General features: G+C 35.0%; 1 protein-coding gene across 2 annotated transcripts in view; it reads left to right on the forward strand.

Moving 5' to 3' along the window:
* Positions 1-2,722: 2,722 nt before the first annotated feature.
* LOC135083792 (uncharacterized) overlaps positions 2,723-23,982 on the forward strand; it is a 29,994-nt gene continuing 8,734 nt past the window's right edge. The window contains exons 1-4 of one of the 2 annotated variants that reach the window (XM_063978538.1): positions 2,723-2,827; positions 12,884-13,338; positions 16,163-16,225; positions 21,213-21,388. In XM_063978538.1, the coding sequence (XP_063834608.1) occupies positions 12,900-13,338; positions 16,163-16,225; positions 21,213-21,388 (678 nt within the window). In that variant the 5' untranslated portion in view covers positions 2,723-2,827; positions 12,884-12,899. The remainder of the gene's footprint in view (positions 2,828-12,883; positions 13,339-16,162; positions 16,226-21,212; positions 21,389-23,982) is intronic. The other variant, XM_063978539.1, reaches the window with a different exon arrangement.

Here is a 23,982-nt window from a genome sequence, read left to right on the forward strand (position 1 = left end):
CAATTCTTTCCTAGTTTACTGAATATTTTACAAACTCGTATTTGTATACCTACTGGAAACACTGTTTAATTCGCATATTCGTTATCACACTGAAAACACTGGTTACCTTCTTAGTCTCAGGTTATTAGATGTGAGCTACCGCGAATTTAACTTTTAAGTAACGGGAACATATTTCAATCTCAATTTAGGGTAGCTCTATTACTTTGATGTAGCTTGTGGGATGAAGGAATTTGTCTTAGAAACTACCAAATTGTATGGTTTCTTATGGATCGCAGTAGCTCTCTTCTGGTTACGAAATCTACCGTTCTTAGTTACAGCAATAAAGGTTTTTTACCTACAGCGAAGAAGCACTTGCACATTGCATCATATTGAAAGAGATGATCAGGCCGAAGATGATGATGATGATGATCACCAGATAATTAAGTTTCACCTGAAATCTCTATAGTCAAGCTTTTTGAACTGCCTTATAAGATTAATAGATCAATAACTTGACTCATGCTCTGTAACAAGAACCAATGAACTACATAATAAATTATGTATTCTGCATTGTGTATTCATATAACTGTGGAAGTTTTGCCGATTTCTGTCCTTTTTTAGGGTTCCGTAGCCAAATGGCAAAAAACGGAGCCCTTATAGATTCGTCATGTCTGTCTGTCTGTCCGTCCGTCCGTCCGTCCGTATGTCACAGCCATTTTTTTCCGAAACTATAAGAGCTATACTGTTGAAACTTGGTAAGTAGATGTATTCTGTGAACCGCATTAAGATTTTGATGCAAAAATAAAATAATAATAATAAATATTGGGGGCTCCCCATACTTAGAACTGAAACTCAAAAATTTTTTTTTCATCAAACACATACGTGTGGGATATCTATGGATAGGTCTTCAAAAATAATATCGAGGTTTCTAAAATACTTTTTTTCTAAACCGAATAGTTTGCGTGACAGACGCTTCCAAAGTGGAAAAAAGTTGGTCCCCCCCCCCCTCTAACTTCTAAAATAAGAAAATGAAAAATCTAAAAAAAACATATGATGTACATTACTATAAAAACTACCAACGAAAATTGTTTTGAACGAGATCTAGTAAGTAGTTTTTTTTAATACCTCGTAAATCGTAAACCGCTTATTACCGCGTAATCTTTCATACTAATAACTTAAATAAAAAATAATAATTTTAATTTCATAAATCAATGGTACGGAACCCTCGGTGCGCGAGTCCGACTCGCACTTGTTTGTGTGATTATTTATCTGTGTATGAAATAAACTACGTTTTTAATACGAGTATACTTTGATTCCTGAAAGGCCATAATCAAACGGTTTTCCGAATGTGTGTCCCGCCTGGAACTTGAACCTGATTGAAAGAGCTCAATTTTCTGAATTTCTAAACGAAAATTTCAAAGGTAATTTTGTTTAATCCTTTGAAATTTTCATTTTTAAAGCTTTCCATGCGAAAATATCTGCGAAGAATTAGATTAAAGAAGCCTAATTAATTACAGCTTAAATACTAAATGTCTAACATTACAAAACTATTACAAAAAATACAAAACTATTACTGGACTAGTGCTTACGAATTTAATTTTAAATCATAACTTCGGTAGAGATAATAATGAATATACCTATACTAAATCTGCCAAACGGCGATAATAGTATTACTAAGTATCATTCTGTGAATTAACCTTCATTTAACTACAAAAGCAGCATTACTAAGCAATCAAGTCAATAAACTCTAGCTGTAATGGATATAGAAAATGCAAGTGTAACAGTATACGAGTACGAGAGAAAACTAAGCAAATATGATATTCCCAACTTTTGGTGAACTTTGTTCGTTGACCTTTACTTTATAATTATTCTGTCTGTGATCCTAGGTATTTTGTTTTATTTCACTTTCCAGATTCATTTTGATCCAGATTTTTTATTCATGAGATGAGGTTACATAGTAATAAGTTTCTATTTGACATGTGACCTAAGAAATAATAATATTGTATTATCAATTTAATATGAAATTATTAATATCACATAATTCACAGACACTGATAATAATCTTTTCAAATTAAATTTTTGGGGCTAGTATCCATTGACATACTTATTTAACAAGGCGTATTTTCATAAAAGTTAGGGAATCCGTATAGGGAAAATGTAAATTTTTTAATTGTTATTTATTATTTTTAAGATTTCAGTTCAACTCAAAAACAAAAAAATACTTATATTATAGGCCTAATGTAATCTTCACTAATGTGCAACCTAATGTAAACACTATTAAGGCAATAAACGTATTGAGTATTGGGTTTATTTTCCAAAGAGCGCCTTATAAAAGTATCTGCATTTACCTAAGCTTAGATTTGTGCCTTAAATAAAATAGGATTATTAAATCAAATCTTCAAGTAGATAATAAGGGTCTAATGTACACAAATCTACGATGCTGCGACGTCGCATCGTAAAAATCTACGAACTCCCAATCTCAATAGCAATTAGTGTCCCAGTTTTTTGCAACGCCGCATCACGTAGTTTCGCATTTTTGAGTACAAGCCCTTAACATTTTGAATACAAAATTAAACAATAACTATGCCCAAGCATCGCAAAGTCACTAGCTATCACAAATCGATCCGTATCAGGGGATCGATTCTAGATCATTTAAATAGCGAATCACTGGGACATTCTTGACATTGATCTGTAGACCGACGCGCGCGCCGGTCGCCTTTACAAATAAAATTCAAATATTTATTTGTTTTTACTTCATAAATTCAAATTCAAAAGTTAATTTTATAAAAAAAAAAATTGTTAATAAATTACTGTGTTGTGAAGTTCAGTGTTCCGCCCAGTGATTCTAAAAGTAAGTATAGCCTAGTTTAGTTTTTTGTTCCGCTTTAGGTGGTTAAAGTTGACAGTTGTGTCTTTACGTGTGTTGTGTATAAAATACTTTAACAATGGGAAGTCAGTTTTGATTGATATGAATCACAAATTAGTAATTTTTGAAACTTGTGTTGAATTTTCTGAAAATAGTTTAGAATTCCCTGCAAAACGTTTTTGAACTAAAATTTTAACTTCTATCTTTCTAATCTGACAAACAAATTAATATTATGTCATAAATTCAATTAAAATTAAACATCAATATTACCGACCCCGCTTTACGAAAAGTTGTCATAATAAGGGAGAGTAGTTATTTGACGCTAATTTGGACCAGTTTTTTTTAATCCCATTTTACACACAGTTTTCTTTTGTTTTTGCTAATGTCTATGGTATAATAAAAAAGAGAAATTATTCAACTTACTATTTCATAGGTATTAATCAACATGGTTGTTGTACATTTAGCACAAATCAACAAAATACGAGTTCAGAGCTCCGGTCCAATTTAGCCAACCGGTTCGATAATTTGTACCACAGGGTTACTAAATAGGATTTCAATAAATTTCAAGCCTATAAAAAAACTATGGCTAAGTATTATACGATAATACTTAGCCATAGTAGTATATAATACTTAGCGATATACGATTCTTAACAAATTAGGTAACGAAAAAGATCAGTAGTTAATAACATAGACAATCGACATTGTTTTACACATTATCACGATTTTGAGTACCTACAAGACTTGTGATTCCGATTATCGCAACGCGCACTTGTTCCTAATCTACTTTGCCAGTCTTTTGCTTCAATTTATGTTAAGTTAAACATAATTATGCTATTTTAACTTCAAAATATGATTTTCTAAAAAAAAATTCAAAATCCTTTGGTAAAATTACATACAACTTGATGTGGTACAATTTAGACGACAAGGTGATAGTACTTTTAAAAAATCTATTAAAAATATAGCTTATAAAATATCCAAAATTTTTTCAAATAATTGTAATCCACACTAATTTACGCTTCTAAAAAATTAATTAGAAACACTGTGTGATTAAATTTTACAAAATTACGAACTAAACATGTATTGTCAAAAGTTACATGAAAACAACGAAAAAAAACTTTTCAAAATAAAACATACGTGTTCATTGTCACGGCAAAAATCATATGGCCGATATTCAATGAATTTAGTTGCGTATCGCTGAGTGTTTCAATTACAGACATTCAATAAATACTTTACGAGATATGAGGGTGGTACAATTTACCCGGCGGTACATATACCGAACTCTCCCCTAATTATTCAAAAACCTACTTTTGGAATAATCCAGGAAAGATTTCTATTTGTTATTTTAACTCTATCTATCTACAGTCTTTTAGCTCTAAGCTCTACACCTTGACTCTTAATAAAACTATAGTTTATAACCACTGAAAAGAATCCAATGGAACACGAAGTTCAGAAAGGTCGATTATGTTTTTCGCAAAAGTTCCTGCATTTGTGACTTGCTGCTTTTGGAAAAGTTTCTGATTTATACACTTAGTTGTTACCAAACATCTGTATATTAGAATGCAGCTTATTTATTTACTTAGTAGTTAGTCAGACCTTGTTATTTGACCCACGATTAATGGTCGTCAAGTATTCTGTAGACACCTAGCAGACCACAGACTTTTTGCCGGCTGATAGTTTGGTCGTATGGACATGTATTGAAGTTCGCACATTGCAACGATTTTGTATTGACCAATTTCTCATACAAGTTAGTAGCCGACCAAACCTTCGATTGACTAAGTCTATGGTCAAAGAAAAATATATTTTTTTTATCTAAGTATATATTCTATAAAAGCGAAAGCTACTTAAACTACAAGTGCTAGTCTCAAATTTTGTATGGGGGGTCCTTTTAGAACGTAAGAGCTGACTAAAATGGGATTTTGCAAAATTCAACCCTTTTAAGAAGGGTAAAACAGGATCGCGACCGCTATTTATGGATTAAAAACAAAATTCACTCTATACCTACCTTCTTACCAAAATCTTAGCGTGGTTTTGCCTTATATTTCTTACATATGAATTTTTATCCGTAACTTGGTAAATGATGGATTGCCAAACAAACTTCTATTCCCTAAGTATTTCACTTATTTCAAGTAATATGAATTCGGTAACTTAAAAATTATGGGCCCCATATACTTTCAAACATCAATCTTCTATTTGTTTTATCATAATAATAAAATTCCATTTAGATGAATGAGGAAGTTGTGGGCGTAATTTTTCGATCGAAATCTAATACGCGTTCCCCGGATCACGGAAGTACCTCAGATGGAAGAGCGGTCGCCCGGCAAGCGAAAGGTCGTGGTTTCGATTCACACCTTAGGCAGTTCGATTTTTTCAAGTTATTTTATAAATATTTAGATCAAGAGGCGACTTTGAACGCCAGATTTTTTACAATTAATACCTCTACATATATGTATAACTTAGAATTAATGTGACACAAGAATATTACAAATACATTAAACACAGACTAAATTTTGAGAAACGTTTCAGTACTGACAGTAGGTACATCAAGTTACCCAAATTCGCACCTTATTTCGTTGTAATACGGTCTGTTTTCCAACAAAAATGTACAGCCTGATTACCGTCGGTATACCTTAACAACTTTTAATTACGATTAAGTTCCTCGTGCGTGTTAAACCAAAGCAATAACAACCAAGTTAATACTTGCGTAGAGTTTAAATTAGATCGCACATGACAAACTTCAAATGAGCAGATAGATTACCGACCTAGTTAAACTTGCGATATTGATGATCGTTATTAGTTTTGAACTTAAACAACCTAGAGTTCCTGGAATACCTGTAATTTAATAGGTCTATTCCACTTTGATCACCTGGCTTTGATCACCCAGGTGATCAAAGTGGACTCCAAGCAACAATTTGGTGTCCTTTGATCATCCATAGATAAGACGACCTGGGTAATCAAAATAGACTCCAAGAGACAATTTGATGTCCTTTGATCACCCATGGATGATGGTGATCAAAGGAAACTAAAACAATAATTTAACTGGAGTCCACATTGATCACCTGGATCAAAGCCAGGTGATCGAAGTGGAATAGACCGTTTTATAGACTCTAAGGCCTCAGCCTCGAACTTAGCGGGCAGCGGGGCGGGAGCTGCGGCGGCGCTGGAGCGGGGCGGGCAACGCAGACCCGTTCTCGAAACAAGCGGGCAGCTCGCGCGGCGCTTTAGCGTCGAAGTGTTGTGTTCGGGGTTGTGTTGTCGAGATATTTGTTTTTATTCGCAAACGAAATGTCTGAACAACGGCGACAATTTTATTTCGATTCAAATTTATTCCTAACGCTCGATTTATTGTGGGCAAAAGAAGGAGTGCGCTGCCCGCTCGTTGCCCGCTCCCTCGCCGCTGCCCGCTCGTTGCCCGCTCCGGCGCCGCTGCCGCGCCGCTGTTTTCGAGAACCGGTCTATTTGATTTTACGCATAAGATCCTGCCGCTCCCGCGCCGCCGCCGCCGCCGCCCCTCGAACTTAGCGGGCAGCGCCCGCTAAGTTCGAGGCTGAGGCCTAAGACTAGGCGCAGACCACCGATTTTTAATTGGCCGATAGTTGTTGTGCCCGATTTTAAACTGTATGAAGAATCGGCTAAATTAAATCGGTGTAATGTGCGCACTTCCATACATGCAAATACTGATCGACTCCCCGACTACACTATCGGCCGACGAAAAATCGATGGTCTGCGCCTAGGCTAACTGTATGGTTAGTACAGTCACGGAATGAAAAGGTTCGTCAGTTTTCAAATTGATTCCTTCAACGAATCGCGAGCACTTATTACCTTTTGAAACTATGTTACAGAATAATCTCGAGTTAGAGAAAATAATCTTTAACTGTTCGTCAGTAAAGTTCAAAATTATTCAGATCAAAGTTGTTTGACGATTTATCTTGTCAAGAAGATTATTATGATTGATAAAGTAAAACCTTCTTGTTGGTTCAACCTGCCATTATTATTCCTATTAAATAAAAAAACTATTGTCAATTGGTCAATGTCATCATTGCATTGCACTGGATGGGATAGAAAAATAAACAAGCATTAAAAAAAATAAAACCGACTTCAAATGCGCGAATACAAAAAAAAACTAAAAATTAAAAATATTGCGTATAAAAAAGTTCATCCCCAATTTTCCACCCTTGGGGGTGAAATATTTTCTTCAAATTCGCATGAAACCACCCTTTTGATAATACCTATTCAACAAAAAAATAATCGTTCAAATTGATTTATAATCGGCGGAGATATTGCGTATAAAAAAGTTCATCCCCAATTTTCCACCCTTGGGGGTTGTTTTTTCTATTATTAAATTCAAATGGGACCACCCTTGAGGTATTACCTATACGCCGAAAAAAGATTTGTTCAAATCGGTTCATAATTGGCGGAGTTATCGCGTAACAAACATAGAAAAAAAAAAAAAAAAACATACGGGTCGAATTGAGAACCTCCTCCTTTTTTTGAAGTCGGTTGAAAACCTTATTCGTTAGCAAACGTCATATTTATTTAAATGTTAGCAGCACTGTTTCTTGCACTGTTATGTTGGCAGGTTTGACTCTTACAGTACCTAGTGCAAGCGAAAACCGACACTAAGGTGACGAACCTTTTCATTCCGCGACTGTACATACCATAAAGTTAATATTTCTTCGGAATACAGCAACAACCACGAGCTGTCAAACGGAACCAATTTTGGATGACACTTGTGTGTCAGTGTCAGGATTATTTCAATGTTTTGTACAATCAATCACTGAACCAGTCACCACGTTTCTGAAGCACTATCTTTGATTGAAAACCTGGTTGCTGCTAGTGACATATCGCTCGCTCAGTTCTTGTGAATTTTGTTCTGTCACAGTAGGAAAACCCTCTCTAATTTGCCAGAGGCAAATGGAGGATTTAGTACACTCCCCACGCAGGCCAGACGGGTATAAATGTACGAGTATTTGTTTCAAATTGCTATTTTCATTATTTTCTCACATGCTGTAGGTCTTGAGTTTAATTCAGTCAGTGCCTGAGGTATAAGAGCGGTAAGGGAGGGGTAACATTGGCATTTATGACGTGACAGGGCACACAAATGGCAATGCCAGATTTTGTATGGAAGGTGGCGTCTTTTTTTTTTCGCGCGGCCATCGACCGAACTTTGTTTTTTGATTACAAAATAGTGTAATAAACCAAACTTACTATGGCATGTATACCTCTAAACTCAGTCTGAACTGAGTTACGAACATTAGAAGTTTGATGATTTTCATACTAGATTTGCTTTTTGCGCGCAAGTTTTGTAAGAAATTGCAACAAAATATTGCGCTATTTTTTTATTGCGCTGATTCTGCTCCATACTGATGTCTGGAGCCTATAATGGATAGTATTGTTTGTTTACACATACAATGTCACTATTTTGTTGCAATTTCTTACAAAACTTGCGCGCAAAAAGCAAATCTAGTATGAAAATCATCAAACTTCTAATGCTCGTAACTCAGTTCAGACTGAGTTTAGAGGTATACATGTCATAGTAAGTTTGGTTTATTACACCATTTTGTAATCAAAAAACAAGGTTTGGTCTATGGCCGCGCGAAAAAAAAAAGACGCCAATTTCCGGCATTGTCTTTTGAAGTCCCGTGGTTTGTGCGTAATACGAATCTCCATAGAGATTTCGAGATCCCATCGATTGATCACTTTATGAAAGAAGCCTCTCGCCGCTACTTTGATAAAGCGATCAACCACAAGAACCCTCTTATTGTTAGCGCCGCCACGTATACACCCCAGAAAGATGTCGCTGCCCAATACCGACGACCTAGGCATGTCCTAGACGACACGGACTATCCTATTACCGAATTTCTGAACACAGACATCACTGCCTTAAGCACGCCAACTACTCCACAACACAGTAGCTCGCCGGCGTTGCTTTCCATTTCGGACGGTACAGACATGTACCGGACCGATTCTCCCCTATCCGTCCCCCGGACACGGCCTGAGGCGAGGTCCGAGCCTACCGTGGCGCCCTCAGGCCGCGTCCGTAGTCCCCTCGATCGGGCCCACTAGAGTGAGCCCGCCGTAGGCTGGACTTTGGTCCAACACCGCGGTGGGCAACCCTCTAGTTGGGTTCGCCACTGATCGGGCGCCTTATGCGCTCAATACGGCCCGATCGCGAACGTCGGTCTGCGACCGACGATCGCCAAACGGCTAGAGTACCTTCTGTACTCGCCACTCTGCCCGGTGAAGCTGGAAAAGCTCCTCAAGCCAACAGCGCGCGTCCCTTCAAAAAAACAAATCTGAAGTTTCGCTGACGTTTGACCGTCACAAAATCACCCTCCCGTGTCAGTCCCATACCTCAGCCATTGACTGAGTTAGCGCTAGACTAATAAATCACTCTTTTGTCAGAAAACACTTTATTTAGAAATTGAATTGGAAAATACAGCGTTTGAACAATCCATTTATGTTTTGAAGCTGATGAAACGAAAACAAAATGTTACAATACTGATATTCATTGCTGTTTTTAAAACCATTCAGCTGTGTAGGTAAATCAAGTTGTTATCTCTGTATTGTAATGGACTGACCAGTCTGTCCGTTTGTACAAAAACTGTTATGTTTCTTCAACAAAAGCATGAAATACCCACTCGTAGGAAATATTGCAAGGATTGAATGTTGTGGTTGAAGATATGGGCACATTAAGTTTACGGCTATTAAGATACGTTATTTATATTATTAGATGTGAGCTGTACCTCGCTGTACCGAGCTGATCGTTAATTAAGCGATAACGTGACAATTTTGATTCTCAAAATAAGTTTCGTGCAACCATATATCATACCAAGTTCACTTTACGACACGTTCACAAGGGCACTGTTGTAGTTTTGGTGGCGATTCGAATACGCAAACCATTCGAACTCGAAAGTTTTTCGTGCTAGCCGTACTTAAAATTAAAACCAAAAAGCTCTAAAACAATAATAGATTCTGGTAAGTAATCTTGGGCATGATAGTGAAATTGAAAAAGGAAAAACAGATGAATCTATGAACATCGTACTAAATCAAGTTATTTCGGAAATTCCTGATTTTTGGGAAGGGTAATAAATGCATGGTGCAATCAGCTGATTAAAACGGTCAATTCAGCTGCTAGCCTCATCATTAAGCGCTGGCATTTAATTAAAAGTCTACATTATTAAACATCGCTGAACGTCAACTAAAATTAAAGTTTAGGACATTTTGTAATTAGGTACCTAATTATAACGACTAGGTATGTTTTTGATCACCAAACATGTGGTAAATCAAAATCTATGATGGCAAAGTCGAATCATGTACAAAAGTTAGCAAATAAAACAAAACAAAGGGAAACGAAATTGTCCGTATTATGAACGCAAATTATGGAAGTCTAATTCTGTCAACTAAGCCTCTGGGTTTAACGTCGTTAGCTTTCATATGTCAGTTTTTTCACATCCCACGATTATCAATTGTTGTAAACTAGGAAAGTTAAAATAATTGGTTTTCTTTGGTTTGATTTGATGACAATTATATCATTACTTAACTATGATATACTATAAGATAAATGTTGCGCTAAGCTAGAAGGTAATTGGAAAACGCAGCGTGGGCCGGTCACCAACAAGATGGACTGAAGACCTCATAAAGGTAGCAGGAAGGCGCTGGATGCAGGTTGCTACCAACCAGTCATTATGGAAATCATTGAGGGAGGCATATGTTTAGCAGTGGACGTCCTATGGCTGAAATGATGACGATGATGAAAAGTTGCGCTTGTGTCAAAGAAATAGCTTTTTTAGAGAAAAAATAATTACTGTTTTTTTAAACACGTTCTCATTATATATTCAAGTTCAAATAAATTACCGACATTCATAATTATTTTCGAATAACCGCTAGTTCATAATATTATTTTCATCAAAATCATCCCAGCCAGGTGCAGACAAGAGCAATCTTAACTGTAGATTGGAGTCTTTTAAATGTAAATTTTTCATCAGCATAAAAATCAACACCTTTTCAACTAGACAAGAAAGAAAACTTATTCGCTTCTCTTTTAAGATTAATATTTTTATTCAAAAACTAACGTTAGTTCATCATCATCATCATCTCAGCCATAGGACGTCCATGACTGGTGAACGTAGGCCTCCCCCAATGCTTTCCATGTTACCCGGTTGGTAGCGGCCTGCGTCAAGCGCTTTCCTGCTACCTTTATGATGTCGTCGGTCCACCTTGTGGGTGGAATTCCCACCGGGAAACGTTAGTTACTGCTAGAAAATCACAAAATAAAATATACATTTTTTTAAATAAATAGGTACGTTTCAAACTAGTTTCATTATGTGGTTTTCTATAGAGCTCTCAACTCAAATGAAACGGAATTAAAACTTAAATCTAAAGTTGCAGTTTGTCAGTTTTATGTTTCGCTGTGTGTACAAGTCTACAAGTGCCTTTCATGTTCATGTTTTCTACTGTATGCATGCATTTAACTTCCTTATTTATTTTGATGATATTTTGTTAGTATAAAGCAGGTCTATTAGCTTAGTTTGAATAGGGGGTTTGAAGCACTACTTCAACACTACTAATTTCGTAGTTTTTATTCACTGTCATTTCAGAAGGTCGTATGCAAGGCATTTGGTAGCTTTATAACTTCATTCTGGTACCTGATTAGTTTTCCCAAACAATATAATTTCCAAAGCGTACAATTTAAAACAAACGTTTTGTGACAAAGTTTTTCATAGCTTGAAAAATCCATTAAAAGTTAGTTGGTACTGATGGACTGATTTGGGTTGTTTAGGCATTGTTAGCGTAACATTAACACTTGACCTGTAACTTTGATCACAGGCTGAGTTGCACCACCTAACTTTGACCGTAACTTTGACGATAACCGCGGTGCTTTTTGTATGGATTTTGACAGATTTTTGACGTTTGTCAAAGTTAAAGTAAGATGGTGCAACCCAGCCTTACACTTTAGTAGGTTGGCTCAAGAATTTCTTTCTTGTGGTTGTAACAAAGATCTAAATTACATTAATTAATAAATAAGCTTGTAAGAACGAGAGTTTACTAACTAATAGGTACCGTTACTCATATCATTGTAGATGTTTATCTCAATCAACATAATAATGTGTTGAGCTAATGACTTATCTAGTAATTAAAAGATGTTCGTGGCGAAAAGAAAAGTTGAAAGTGAAAGAAAAGTGATAGGTATCTTATAAATACAGATAAGTTTGTGTTAAGATAAAGATAATTAATTTAATAGGTAGGTAAGCTACCTAGTTTTAATGTAATTGTTATTTTTCTCTATGTAGATCTTTTAGCGGTTTAGTTTTTTGGTCAATTTCACACAAAGCCATCTACCTACTTATGATACGTTATTACTTTCATTTACTACGTAATTAACTGTATATTATACATTATATTATACATATATACATTTTATTCATCCAAACTAAGGCAAAATTAAATAAGTCAACGGACTTTTCTTTTGGTAGGCTAATCGTGAAATTTCTTAGAAAAGGGTTTCAAAAAATGGGAAGGCATTTCACTTATAGTAAGGAAGATCAAATTATACTCTTGGAACTTATAACAAGAGACCTGAGAGCCAAACTTCCTACTGAATTTAAATTATCTCATTTTCTTGAAATGACAACCTGACCACGAGGGTTTCAGGAAAAATAGAATCTATTTTAGACTAGTCTGTAGTCTGTAGTATTAGTATTGTTATTTGGTTATTATCTAAAATATTATTTTTTGCCCCTAGCTGTATACTTTGTAGTATAAGTATTTGTGTCAAGCGAAAAAAATCATTTTAAATATTTTCTACGTTATTTAAAATCATTGATAGATCACGTTAATTATAAATTGTATTTTCTCCAATAAAAAAAAGCTGAATATGGTGACTTGTTTCTTTTGAAACTTCTTCTCAGCACCAGTTAACATGTTATCCCGAAGTGATGGCAGATTATACTAATATGTATTTGAGACGTGTACTTATAATTGCCCTGAAAAGGCTAGCTAGGTACTTAGAAATGATTTGAATTTGAAACTTTTTAATTTCAGAACAAACCCCATCAAAATGGCATCATCACTCTCACTCTCCATCCAAATCCTGCTAGTGCTAGTACTCTTCAAGCAAACCCACAGCACCGAAGATGGCTACCTTCGATACGTCAAAGACGGTTGCTTCATAAAAGGAGAAGCGCTATCTTGCGTCAAATACAAAGCCCTAAAGATTGCTAAAAAGACTCTATTTGGAGACAATATAAACAGCAATGAGACTATAAAGGCAAACCAGATGATCAGTTTCGTGCCTTTAGACGTGGATACGATAGAAAAACTCTCTGCAGGAGAAAAGGCAGAGGTTCTGACGAGTGAGCCCAAAGGATTCATGTCAGAATGGGCGGAGTTGGCGAAGTATCTGATGAAGCTGATGAAGGACTTCTTCAAGGTGAAGGGACTGAGGGTGAACTTGCCTGAAGGAGCGAGGACTGTGGAAGAAGACGATGATGTTGACAGTAAGTAAATTAAATAGACATAAGATACAGTAGATGCGGGTTACCTTATCTCTAGAGGGCAACTTTGGCTTCAACCTCCAGGGCTAAGGTAACCCGCATCTATGGTAGATAAAACGATTTTTGGCAGAAGATACACACTACAGAAGTAAACGTAATAATAATCAATTCTACTGGTTACAAGAAAGCAAAGTTATTTTAAGCTCAAAATTAACTGTAATTCTATGAATTATCTCACCTAAATACTTCATAAACAATTGGATTGGTTGAATTCCTTGAAAGTTAATGCCCTAGATCTCAATACTAAACGTAATTACAATTCCTAGAGGTGTTAGAATAGAATCCTACTGTAATGTAATCCCGTTAGCTGGAATCTTGTGAACAAATCACGTTGAACATTGTCGTATCATTATTTCTTAGACATAAATATACTTGATGTTATGAAATAATTAATACTGACTGATATTTTAACATATAACTCACACCACTGAACGGATAGTGCTGAAAAACACTCAGACTCATAGTTATTATGACGTAGGAATTTGCTAAAAATGATTTTCCGAAATTCGATCCTAAGGGACGAAACGGGTGGCCAAAGTTTAACGCGTGCAATCAATATAAAATACAAAAATATGATACAATTCAACCCATCGCAATTTTTTGATCATTTTCACCTTTCTAATGTTATTTATTTGTTTTGATTTATTGTAAAATACCTTTGATATTTGACCCTCATTTAATCAAACTGTAAAGGATAGTCTCGGGAGAAACCTGAACAATGTTAGGGCTAACCTAAAACAAAATTAATCAGAACTTTGAAGGGCTTTGGTATTAATTTCATAGGCTAGGCATAATATTATTTGAATTAAGTTTTAGATTTCATACGTAAAGATTAATGTACCAATGAATTACCTTATTTACCTTTAATTGCTTAAATAAAGAAAAATCATAATTAAATAAATTACCTACTTATTCAAAAACTATCTCTATCTACTTATGGTCTAAAAGTTTCTGTGGGCAGCGGAAATCACTTACCATAGGTGATTTGTTTACTGAATTGCTGCTGTCCCATAAAAAAACTACTAGTTAGTGTATAAATAAACATCATACAATAAAAAAAATGATTCTTTTAACCTGATTTTCGTTATGTTTCTTTATATCTCAAACAACGAAACTCATTAACGCTTAATTTAGAATTTAAAATCGAAGGCAAGCCTTTAGAAGTTTGATGAATTTAAAATTTTGTGTTAAAACAATCAAGCCTTTCGACAGAGGAACCGCAGCCGGACTGTAATTACGAAGTTATTTTTGCATTCGATAATAGAGGTTAGATTAAGGCAGATGAATATTTTCAAACGATCCTTTCCTTTGATGTTTGATTTGGGAATAATTTTGCATAAATCAATTCAATTGAATTTAAAAAAATATAATTCTTTAGAGGAAGAAAGGATTTAATTTTATCTCCTGCTTGTTCTTGATCAATATTGTACTGATTTTTTAATAACTTTAGAAAAGGAAAAGGGTTAATTATTATTTTTTTGTTTTGTAATGTTCACCGATAAGAAAAAGTCATTTTGATTCTTTCTAAATACCTACACCAAATTGGACTGTAATTAATTTATTTTAGTATCATTAAAAAATCAGATTTTCAACGAGATCGCGTTCCCCAAATACAATTTCCTTCGTTCCGTCAATCAGCTTATGCCTTTTCTTATGCATTCCTTCATATTTTTCCCATTAAAGTGATTTCTAAACCTTTGACCATTAGATTCAGTCGATTGATTTTTCAATTATAATTTTCTAGAAAGTCAAAGCTCGTCATTTTGACCACAATGTCTATATCACGTTCAAATGTGATTTCAATCGTGAAAAAAAGGGAATCAATTTGACGATGAAAGTTTAGAAGCAGCTACGGAAACCACCAAATGTTTTTAAATACCTCAAAAGACAAACAGGCAGTGGAAACCCAAATTTTTCATTGTATTTGGGCTTTGAAACTAGGAAATAAAGTTCAAAAAAATATGATGCCGTATATATGTATGTCTCTATAATAACCATAAATGTCATTCCAATTTCCAATCGTAACACATTTTTAAATCAATAATTTCCATCATTAAAATGTGCCAGTGACAGACCTCTGTGGTGCCAGTCTACTCAGCATTTAAATCTTTAGCACGCACAGTTAAAATTGACAAATAAAAATTTAAATTTCGAATATTGTCGACTCTCTTTTGTTCGTTCTTATCTTTTTTAATGATAGAGAACTCCTTTGATAGTGTTGTGATTAATAACAAGGCAGCTTCTAATATTTTCGTTGTTTAAAACTTTGGTTTTCGTGTGATTTTACATATTTTTGGTGTGAAAGCAGTTGTGGTTAGCGACACAGTTGTAACCAAAGTAAATAGAGCAATAGACCGCAGTGTCCGCGTTGTTTACCTTATTAGGGTTGGAGGCCAACACGTAGAGTCGCTTAAGTCATGATTTATCAAAAATAGAAAACTTTTTTTTTTTTCACTAAATTGCTGAGTTTCAATGCAATTTAATGTAAATATGAAATTCATTGTTCTTCTTTCAAGTTACTTTTGTGATAACTCAAACTAAGTATCAGATGTTTTGTCTTTGACACTTTTGAAGTAGTAGATTTTTAGTAAATGCTCACAGTTGTTGACCTTTGGCAGAAAAAAAATGGACTTAAAACGTTTGGTCGTATTTGCTAGAATGAGGCGCTTGCCTCTGACATATTCTCCTTAAGACGGTTTAACAGACATTTAGTAAACAAATTTTCGTAGTATCCCTAACTAATAATCCCTTATTTGCTTTTGTTTAGTTGAAGACGATGGGGTGTTTGACAGAGCGCCGGCCTTGAACAAGACATTCCCTCTTTATAAAGGTTAATTACCCCACTTTTTTATTATGCACTTTAAAATATCACCCTATTTTTGATAAAAATAATTTTGCACATTGCACTTAATTTTATTTCATTAATAGAACTCTATCAAGAAAATATATGAGTATTAATTATTAATTTAAATATTAATTGACAAAAAAATGTGAAATGTAATATTTATTGCAATATACGCTCGAAAAAAATCATAGCAAACGCTTCTCTCTTAATAGGTTTTTAGGTAAAGCAAAATGGGATTTTTATTAAGTGTTCCATAATTTAACAGATTTCTTCGTAAATCGTAAAAGTTTGCTTAAATAAATAGAATTTATGTACCTAATCACTTTTAAGGGGCTAAAAGGTTCTTAAGAAAAGCTAAGTACAAAAATAATATCCTTTGGGAATTAATCAACAAAAACATTTCAATTTGGTTAAGTTAAAAACACGACAGTGTTTTGTTTTTGTCTAAAAAGAATTTGTTTTGAAAATGGAATTAAAATTTAAACAGCTCCAGTTTAAATTGAAATGTTCGATGCAGGCTTTCTTTTGTTTTCATTATTATGATATAAATAAATAAATATCCTTGGACATTTTACACTGCGCCGCTAGCCCCAAACTAAGCAAAGCTTGTACTATGGGTACTAGACAACGGATATAAACATACTTAAATATTTTTTTTTTGTTAATACATACATAATATACACATTATATGAAGCTAAGTATTTCAAAATCGAACGACAGCTCAAACCCATCGATAATTAGGTAAGTGAAAATGTAATGTAAAGACTTTTTGAATTAAAAACTATCAAAATAATCTCATAAAAAAAATGAATTTTTAATTAACTTTGTATTACATCGCAATGAATGAACAATATCTTTACTGTACACATAAGATAATTAATTTTACAGGTTAAACAGATTTTTTCGAGTGTACGCATCGCTTGTTGAATAGTAAATAATTTTAATAACCTACAATTAATTACATCGAATAATCTGCCAGAACCAGACATCGCCCGAGGCAACTTGATATCGCCAAATATTTTCATGCGATAATTTTAAACGTGTACTTGTACTAAGTAAAATATTTTCATGCGATAATTTTAAATTAATTTAAAAACTAAATCAGTTTTCATTCTCTATAATGATATTGAATAGCATCAATGTATCTTACCATACACCTGGCATGTAATATTAAAATATGAATAATTAGTTCTCTAAGAGCCTTCACATAGAGTCGTGAATCTAGAATTTTTATTACTAAAAGCGCAGTTGCAGTGCTACTACCGTTACCACAATTAATGTAATATGACATGTTGTTATTTGAGTTGGTATTATTTGCGATATAAAGTCTACTACTGTTTTTAATATTTGCACGCTTCCTAGTTCGAGCAAATTTCAGTGAAACCTACCAAATCTATGTAAGACCACTTATGTACCTGGAATTACGCAAATAAAGAAATTTGATTTGATTTGATTTGATTCGTTTGCATTTTTCATTATAGCGCTGCAACTGCGCTTAAAGAAGTTGTATAAAAACGAATAGCAGAGTTAATAGTATTGCGGTTAGGGATTGCAATCCAGCGGCGTTTTCAATCCAGCTGGATTCTTGCTGGATTGACCTGAATCCAGCTGGATCCAGCGCGGATCCAGCAAAATGTGGAAAAAATATAAAAATACGACATTTTTAAGGCTTTTTTTTATTAAGTAACTAGCTTTCCATCTACGGTTTCGCCCGCGTGAAAAAAGGGCTGTTTTTAGGGTTTTCCCGGAAATTATTCGAATTTTTCTCGCCGTAAAAACCATCCTTGGACTTCAACGAACATTTAAAAAAAAATGGTCCAGGCGTTGTTGAGGTCTGGGCTTACCAACACATTGCGATTCATTTTTATATTATCGTACTTCTTACGATAATCTATGAAATACGGCTAATCAGTAGGACAAACAGTCTTAAAAATTCTTATAAAATTAACTACGAAAAGGACCGTAATTTTATCTGCAACCAATAGAAGTTACGAATCCGAAATAATCTTCTGCGATAATTAGGCAGTTTAAAATCTGACAACAAGAGCCTGACCATGTCTTTTTTTGAATCCTCTGGAAGTAAGACCTTAGAAAACAAATTTTATCTATAGTCTAAACTCCCAACCGCACAGAACTGCACATGTTCTCAGCCGGCTGCTGAGAATGCCCTTTCGACCTCTACACTAGTCGGTTTTAGGATCATTAAATAGTCATACACCATAGATAAATGTTCATCTCGCACTCGTTCGGTCTCATAAACGCTCATTTCTTTTTTCAGTACCTTTTCGTAATCTAATCTTGGCTTTGGCTTTTGTTTATTAAAGTTCTCCTTCTCTCTTTTAAGTTCCATCTCAAGCTCTTGCTCTAAAGTCATTTTCACGGGTTCTGCGACATCATTTAGAGTTTTAGACCATTCTCTCCTAACTCCATGATATCTTTATCTTCTTGCACCGGCTCTACAATATTAGGTATTTTGTTTATTTACTCGATTTAACAAAGTTTTCATCTCCTGTCGCATCGCATTCTTTTTTGGCAAAGGAAAAAAGACAGTTTTTTTTACTTCTTCTTCATACTTTTTTGGATTTTTCAAGCACACTAACGTATCAGTAACTTCCTAGAGGCGCCGTTCAACGCACACAATAACAGAACGGCAACGTCACCTCGCCGTTTTGAAAATGGCGGCAATTCGAAACTAAGCAATAGAAAATTATACGTTTGCGGATCCGCATCGCTGGATCCAGCACTGTATGCTGGATCCAGCATGTTTAAAAAGGCGCTGGATACAGCTGGATTGTTGTATGCTGGATCCAGCAATTGCAATCCCTAATTGCGGTACGCGTGCCACAGTTACGCCACTGTAGCGTTTCTTCAAGCCTCTAATTTAAAAGCACTCTTAATCTAAAGTTATCTACACAAATACACGGAAAAGTATCAACAACAAAATAGACCATTAAATAAAAATATCAATCTAAAAATAAGAAGTTCCACTCAACGGTGTTGCAATTCATAAATCCCAAGCTATAATAATTTCCGCTTGAATTCGCATCGACTTTTCGTTTTGTTTGTAATAGGATCGTAGACTTAACAATGCAAATTATTTCCCAAATATTTAATTCGAAACAAAACACGGAAACTTCCTTTTAATGGACCAGACTGGTTGATTTTATCTGCGGTCTTAAGACGAGGGAATAAGGTGCAAAATATACTTACAATATTGCCATAGACTTGAAAAGGCTTACAGGAGAAAAGAGGTTTCCACAAATTAATATTCTTTCAATCTCCTGAAGTACCAACTTTAGCCCACGCCAACAAAAATCGACTCAAAGGGACAAAAACCTGTATCTGAAACCTTATTATTGCTTTACTTTGCAATAAAAGTTAAGTTTCTGGATTGCATCTAGCTATGCAAGACAGCTCATTATCAATGGTAGAGCCCCCGTAAACTACAGTATTTTTGACAGCCGATAGTTGATCGGACTGTAGGTCAGTGTAGGTACTTATGATCCGCTACGAATTCTGGAAATAAACTCCTTTCATCGATTTTCCATGATTTAGTCAGTATGAAAGTAAATACATTACATCGATTTGGCATTAGAATTATCGATAGAGTAAAAGTCTGAAGTGTGCGGGTTTCTCCGACTTTATTTTTTACAAAATTGCCGAAGACACGGCGCGTATTACGTACCTTTATATTGATATCAATAAAGTAAATATGAAACTTCAATCTCAAATATTTGATATCCTTAGTTCCTTGTTAGCACAGACAGTCGAGGCTCCAGGCTACAGCAGTATTAATAAAGTTAAAGATTAAATATTATTGTGTCTAGGAATGTAGATACTATACGCAACCTCGTATTATAGGTATTTGTGAAGTTTTTTATACACATAAAATCATATTTATATTAAATTATTTTTGGCAGTTACTGATACGTGTTACGTATTTTCTCTCTTTTTTCCAATGGTTGACTGGTAAAAAATGGTATTTCAGAATTAATTCCACTTCCTATGGCATTCATATTGCGTTAAAGTTATTTTCATAAATAAATTCATAATACAAAAATTCCCACATTCTTGCAATATTTGGTAGCCTAGATCCATTCTCACAAATACACATTTCCCTCGGGAAAAGTATCGTCTTTTTGACCCAGTGACTCGTTCATAATTACCATTAAAATCAATATTGATTATGGAGCAGGTCAACAATCATTAGGTCGAGACGAGACTCGACCTCTTCATTAGGAACGGAACTAAACTGTGTAATTGTGGATTTAATGCACTTAACGTTTGCGGTATTTTTTAGTTCCGTATTTGGATAGTCGATTGACCTGTTATTTGTAGAGTAGTGTGCAGTTAGATTTACAGTGATTTATGACTCATAAAACATTATGAGTCAATGGTAACATTTGTGAGCTTGCAGAATATTTAAATAAAATTTATTTATTTAGTGATTTATTTATTTATTTATTTATTTTCACCAACTAAAAATGCTACCAGTATCGTCAAAGATAATCATAATGTTGTCTTATAGATAAATTTAATGAGTCTACAAGAAACATGGTCGTTAAAGAGTGGTGAAAACGTTTGATCAAAGACAATCTCATAAAGCAATTGTCAAAGGGAACGTAATATGAATATTCTTTCACATACCGAAGTCGTTTCCTATCGACTAGTGAAAATAATGTCGCTTCAACCAAAGGACGTCCATTGTCAGACAAAGCCCTCCCAAGGCATTCCACAACAACCTGCTCTGCGCTGCTAGTATCTAGATACTTCATTCAACTTTCGTTCGTCCGTTTTAGAAAAATGACGTCCACTGCTAGCCAACGGTCTCTCCCAAGGATTTCCATAACGACTGCCCGCATCCAGGTTTTTCCCAAGACTTTCACCAGATTGTCAATATCTAGTGGAGGGCCTGCCCACATTTACTCGACTTTACTAACAGTATATTATATCAATATCCTACTATTTTCAGGTCGCGGCAAGAAGAATAAGCTGGCCATAATCGTCCCGCTCCTGACTCTCCTTACTGCCATCAAGACGAAGCTGCTCCTCATTCCAGTGCTGCTAGCCGTGCTGCTGCTAAAGAAACTGCTGCTGGTTGGCGCACTACTACTGCCAAGTCTGCTGAACACTCTGAAGGCTTGCAAGGTATGACATTAATTAATTTTAACAAAAAAAATACTCCAAAAAAGTTCACTAAAAATATTTTTTATTATTACGACAAATACTACTAGTCCAGCCAATGAATGCTTCAACGACGGTGTAGAGAGCAATCCGTAGAACACAATTTCTGACCTTGGGACTTTATTTAGACTAGTTAGGAGGTGAACATATTAATATTTTTGGAGTCGGTGTCGGTTTTTGTACGTTTCTTAAACTTGGGCACTAGATGGGCTGGCACCAACTCCAAAAATATCAATCATGGTATACTTATTTGTCCTAATAAAAAATATGTTTCTACTTTTTAGTGAAGTTTTTTTTTGAGAAGTTTTAGAACCTCCTTCTTCTTTAAACTCTAACAACTGGGAGCAAAAATTTTAGAGTTTTGCCAAAAGACTGAATGGAGGCAACTTTAAATGGACCAATTATATCAGAAATAATATAAAAGACAATCGGAAAACTTTAATTTCCCGGAAAAGAGCATGCACGTTCGTGCGTCTCAGGAACAACTGTAAGCCAAGTCTCTTATTAGGTATATCTATGAGCATAGTGTACTGTTTCCGAAAACTTTCGTGAGTTTTTATGAACATTCTCACGAAAATAATGTTCACTATACGAGTACTTATCAATAAAGTAGGCACTACCTACAAATTTAATGGGGATGACAAAGAATACCTAAAGAAAGGAGAAGCACAAAAGATCCTAATGGGTCAACAAGAACATACCTACGTTAAGGCGTGACATCATACCGTAAAGCCAAACACAAAAGAAATCAACTTTTATAATACAAATCAGATTTTATAAAATTTATTTTGTATGAAAATTAAAAAAAATTAAAATGATGATATCAAATTTCTGACTTCACCATACCATTTATATGCCCATGTTAACATGGGCTAGTGTCGGCTCATATACCCATTTACCTAACACCCTGTATACGTACTCACACAAGTAAAGCTCACTTGTCTACATGAGTTGCAAGAACTATAGTTTCTTTTATAAACTTGACACAAACTGCAGTGACATAGCATAATCAAGCATTTGTTTCATTGTAAGAACAGTTAAAAAAATCTCTCAAAACATTTCCTTCCGAAGAATTTCGGCAAACGAGTCATCGCTCCATCCACGCTCGAGTTGCGACTTCGGTTCAAATAATCAGTAATTTGTGTGAAATTGCCCTTTAAATTATAGCCAAACAAAGGAAGGTATGAGAAACCGAAGTGTAGCGTTTCTTTGTCACGTGTCAAAAGTGTCTACCAAACATGATTGTTTTTTGCGGATCTGTTTTTTAAGTGCCATTTTCCTGTGATTTCGGAACGCGTGCGGATCTGGGGGCGTAGTGAGAGTTTACGTCAAACGTATTCGATATCGAGTGCGTCAAAAAATCTATGAAGATTTTAGTTATTGAAAGTATCCGCTAGGGGCGCTGTACAATCCTTCATACATTTACGCCCGTCTCACAAACATGACTGGTCTCACAGAGCGCGTGGACGCACAAGGTGACACATGAACCAATCACAGAGCTCTATTCAACGCTGTACGTTCGATTTGCTGCTTGTCTTAAGCAAACATTGCTTGTGAAATTTCGCATAACTTATTATAATATAATTTTTTACGCAGTTGATATCGAATACGTTTGATGTAAACTCACACTAAGCCCCCTGGTCTCTCTAATCTGTGGCGTGCGTATATAATCACGCGCGTGTATCCCAAGTAATAGGAAAATTTTAAATGATGAAATATGGGCAGCCCGTATGCGGAAGATCCGCATAGATCCGCTAATTATGCGTGCTATGTGTAATTTTGTACACCATGTTTTTACGCAAACAAAAATTTTGACTCTAATTCCGCACACGTGTCGAAATCGGTATCACAGGAAAAAGGCATTTAGAGGAGTTGAATTATTGAAGCACTCGAATAGACCCTAGAATCTAGAATGCCTTGAGGAGCACGGAAATTTTATTAATATTGTGCGATACTAAAATTAAAGTTACCAGGAATCGCCGCTACGAGTAGGTGATTTTGTGTATTTTGAAGCACTTAAAAATACCCAAGCTATGAAAACCTAATCTTACCTAATACATACATAGCTTACTTAATAATATTATTTTCTGTATTTTCTTATCTCTTCATGTTTGATTATGTTTTGTTTTCAAAGTACGGAATGACGTCAACAATCTATTGTTTTAGGAATTCCTTTACGAGTTTAAAAAATCCGATGCTTGAGAAATACGCCTCCTATTCAATCATGTTTGATCAAAGTCTACGTCTAGACCGAAAATGTGCTTTTTTCTAGATTTTCTTTTGAAGTCTTCATTTGTCACACAGCAAATAGGACCTGGGACTGACAGCTAATTACTTAGAGCTAGTGAACCATTTTGAGGTGAACACAGATATAAATACTAGAGAGGTTAAATAAAGATTAGCACAGCTGCGGGTTTTGAGAGGGAATTTCTACGGGTACCTATTTATTTCAATTCTCCCTCTGGTGACGCCATAACATCATAGAACCATAACTGTTTCATTGATATTTTCAAAATTTTTTTGTATATATAATATATCTACAACCGCGAAAGGTGACT

The sequence above is a fragment of the Ostrinia nubilalis genome, chromosome 24, assembly GCF_963855985.1.
Source record: "Ostrinia nubilalis chromosome 24, ilOstNubi1.1, whole genome shotgun sequence".
Lineage (NCBI taxonomy): Eukaryota > Metazoa > Arthropoda > Insecta > Lepidoptera > Crambidae > Ostrinia > Ostrinia nubilalis.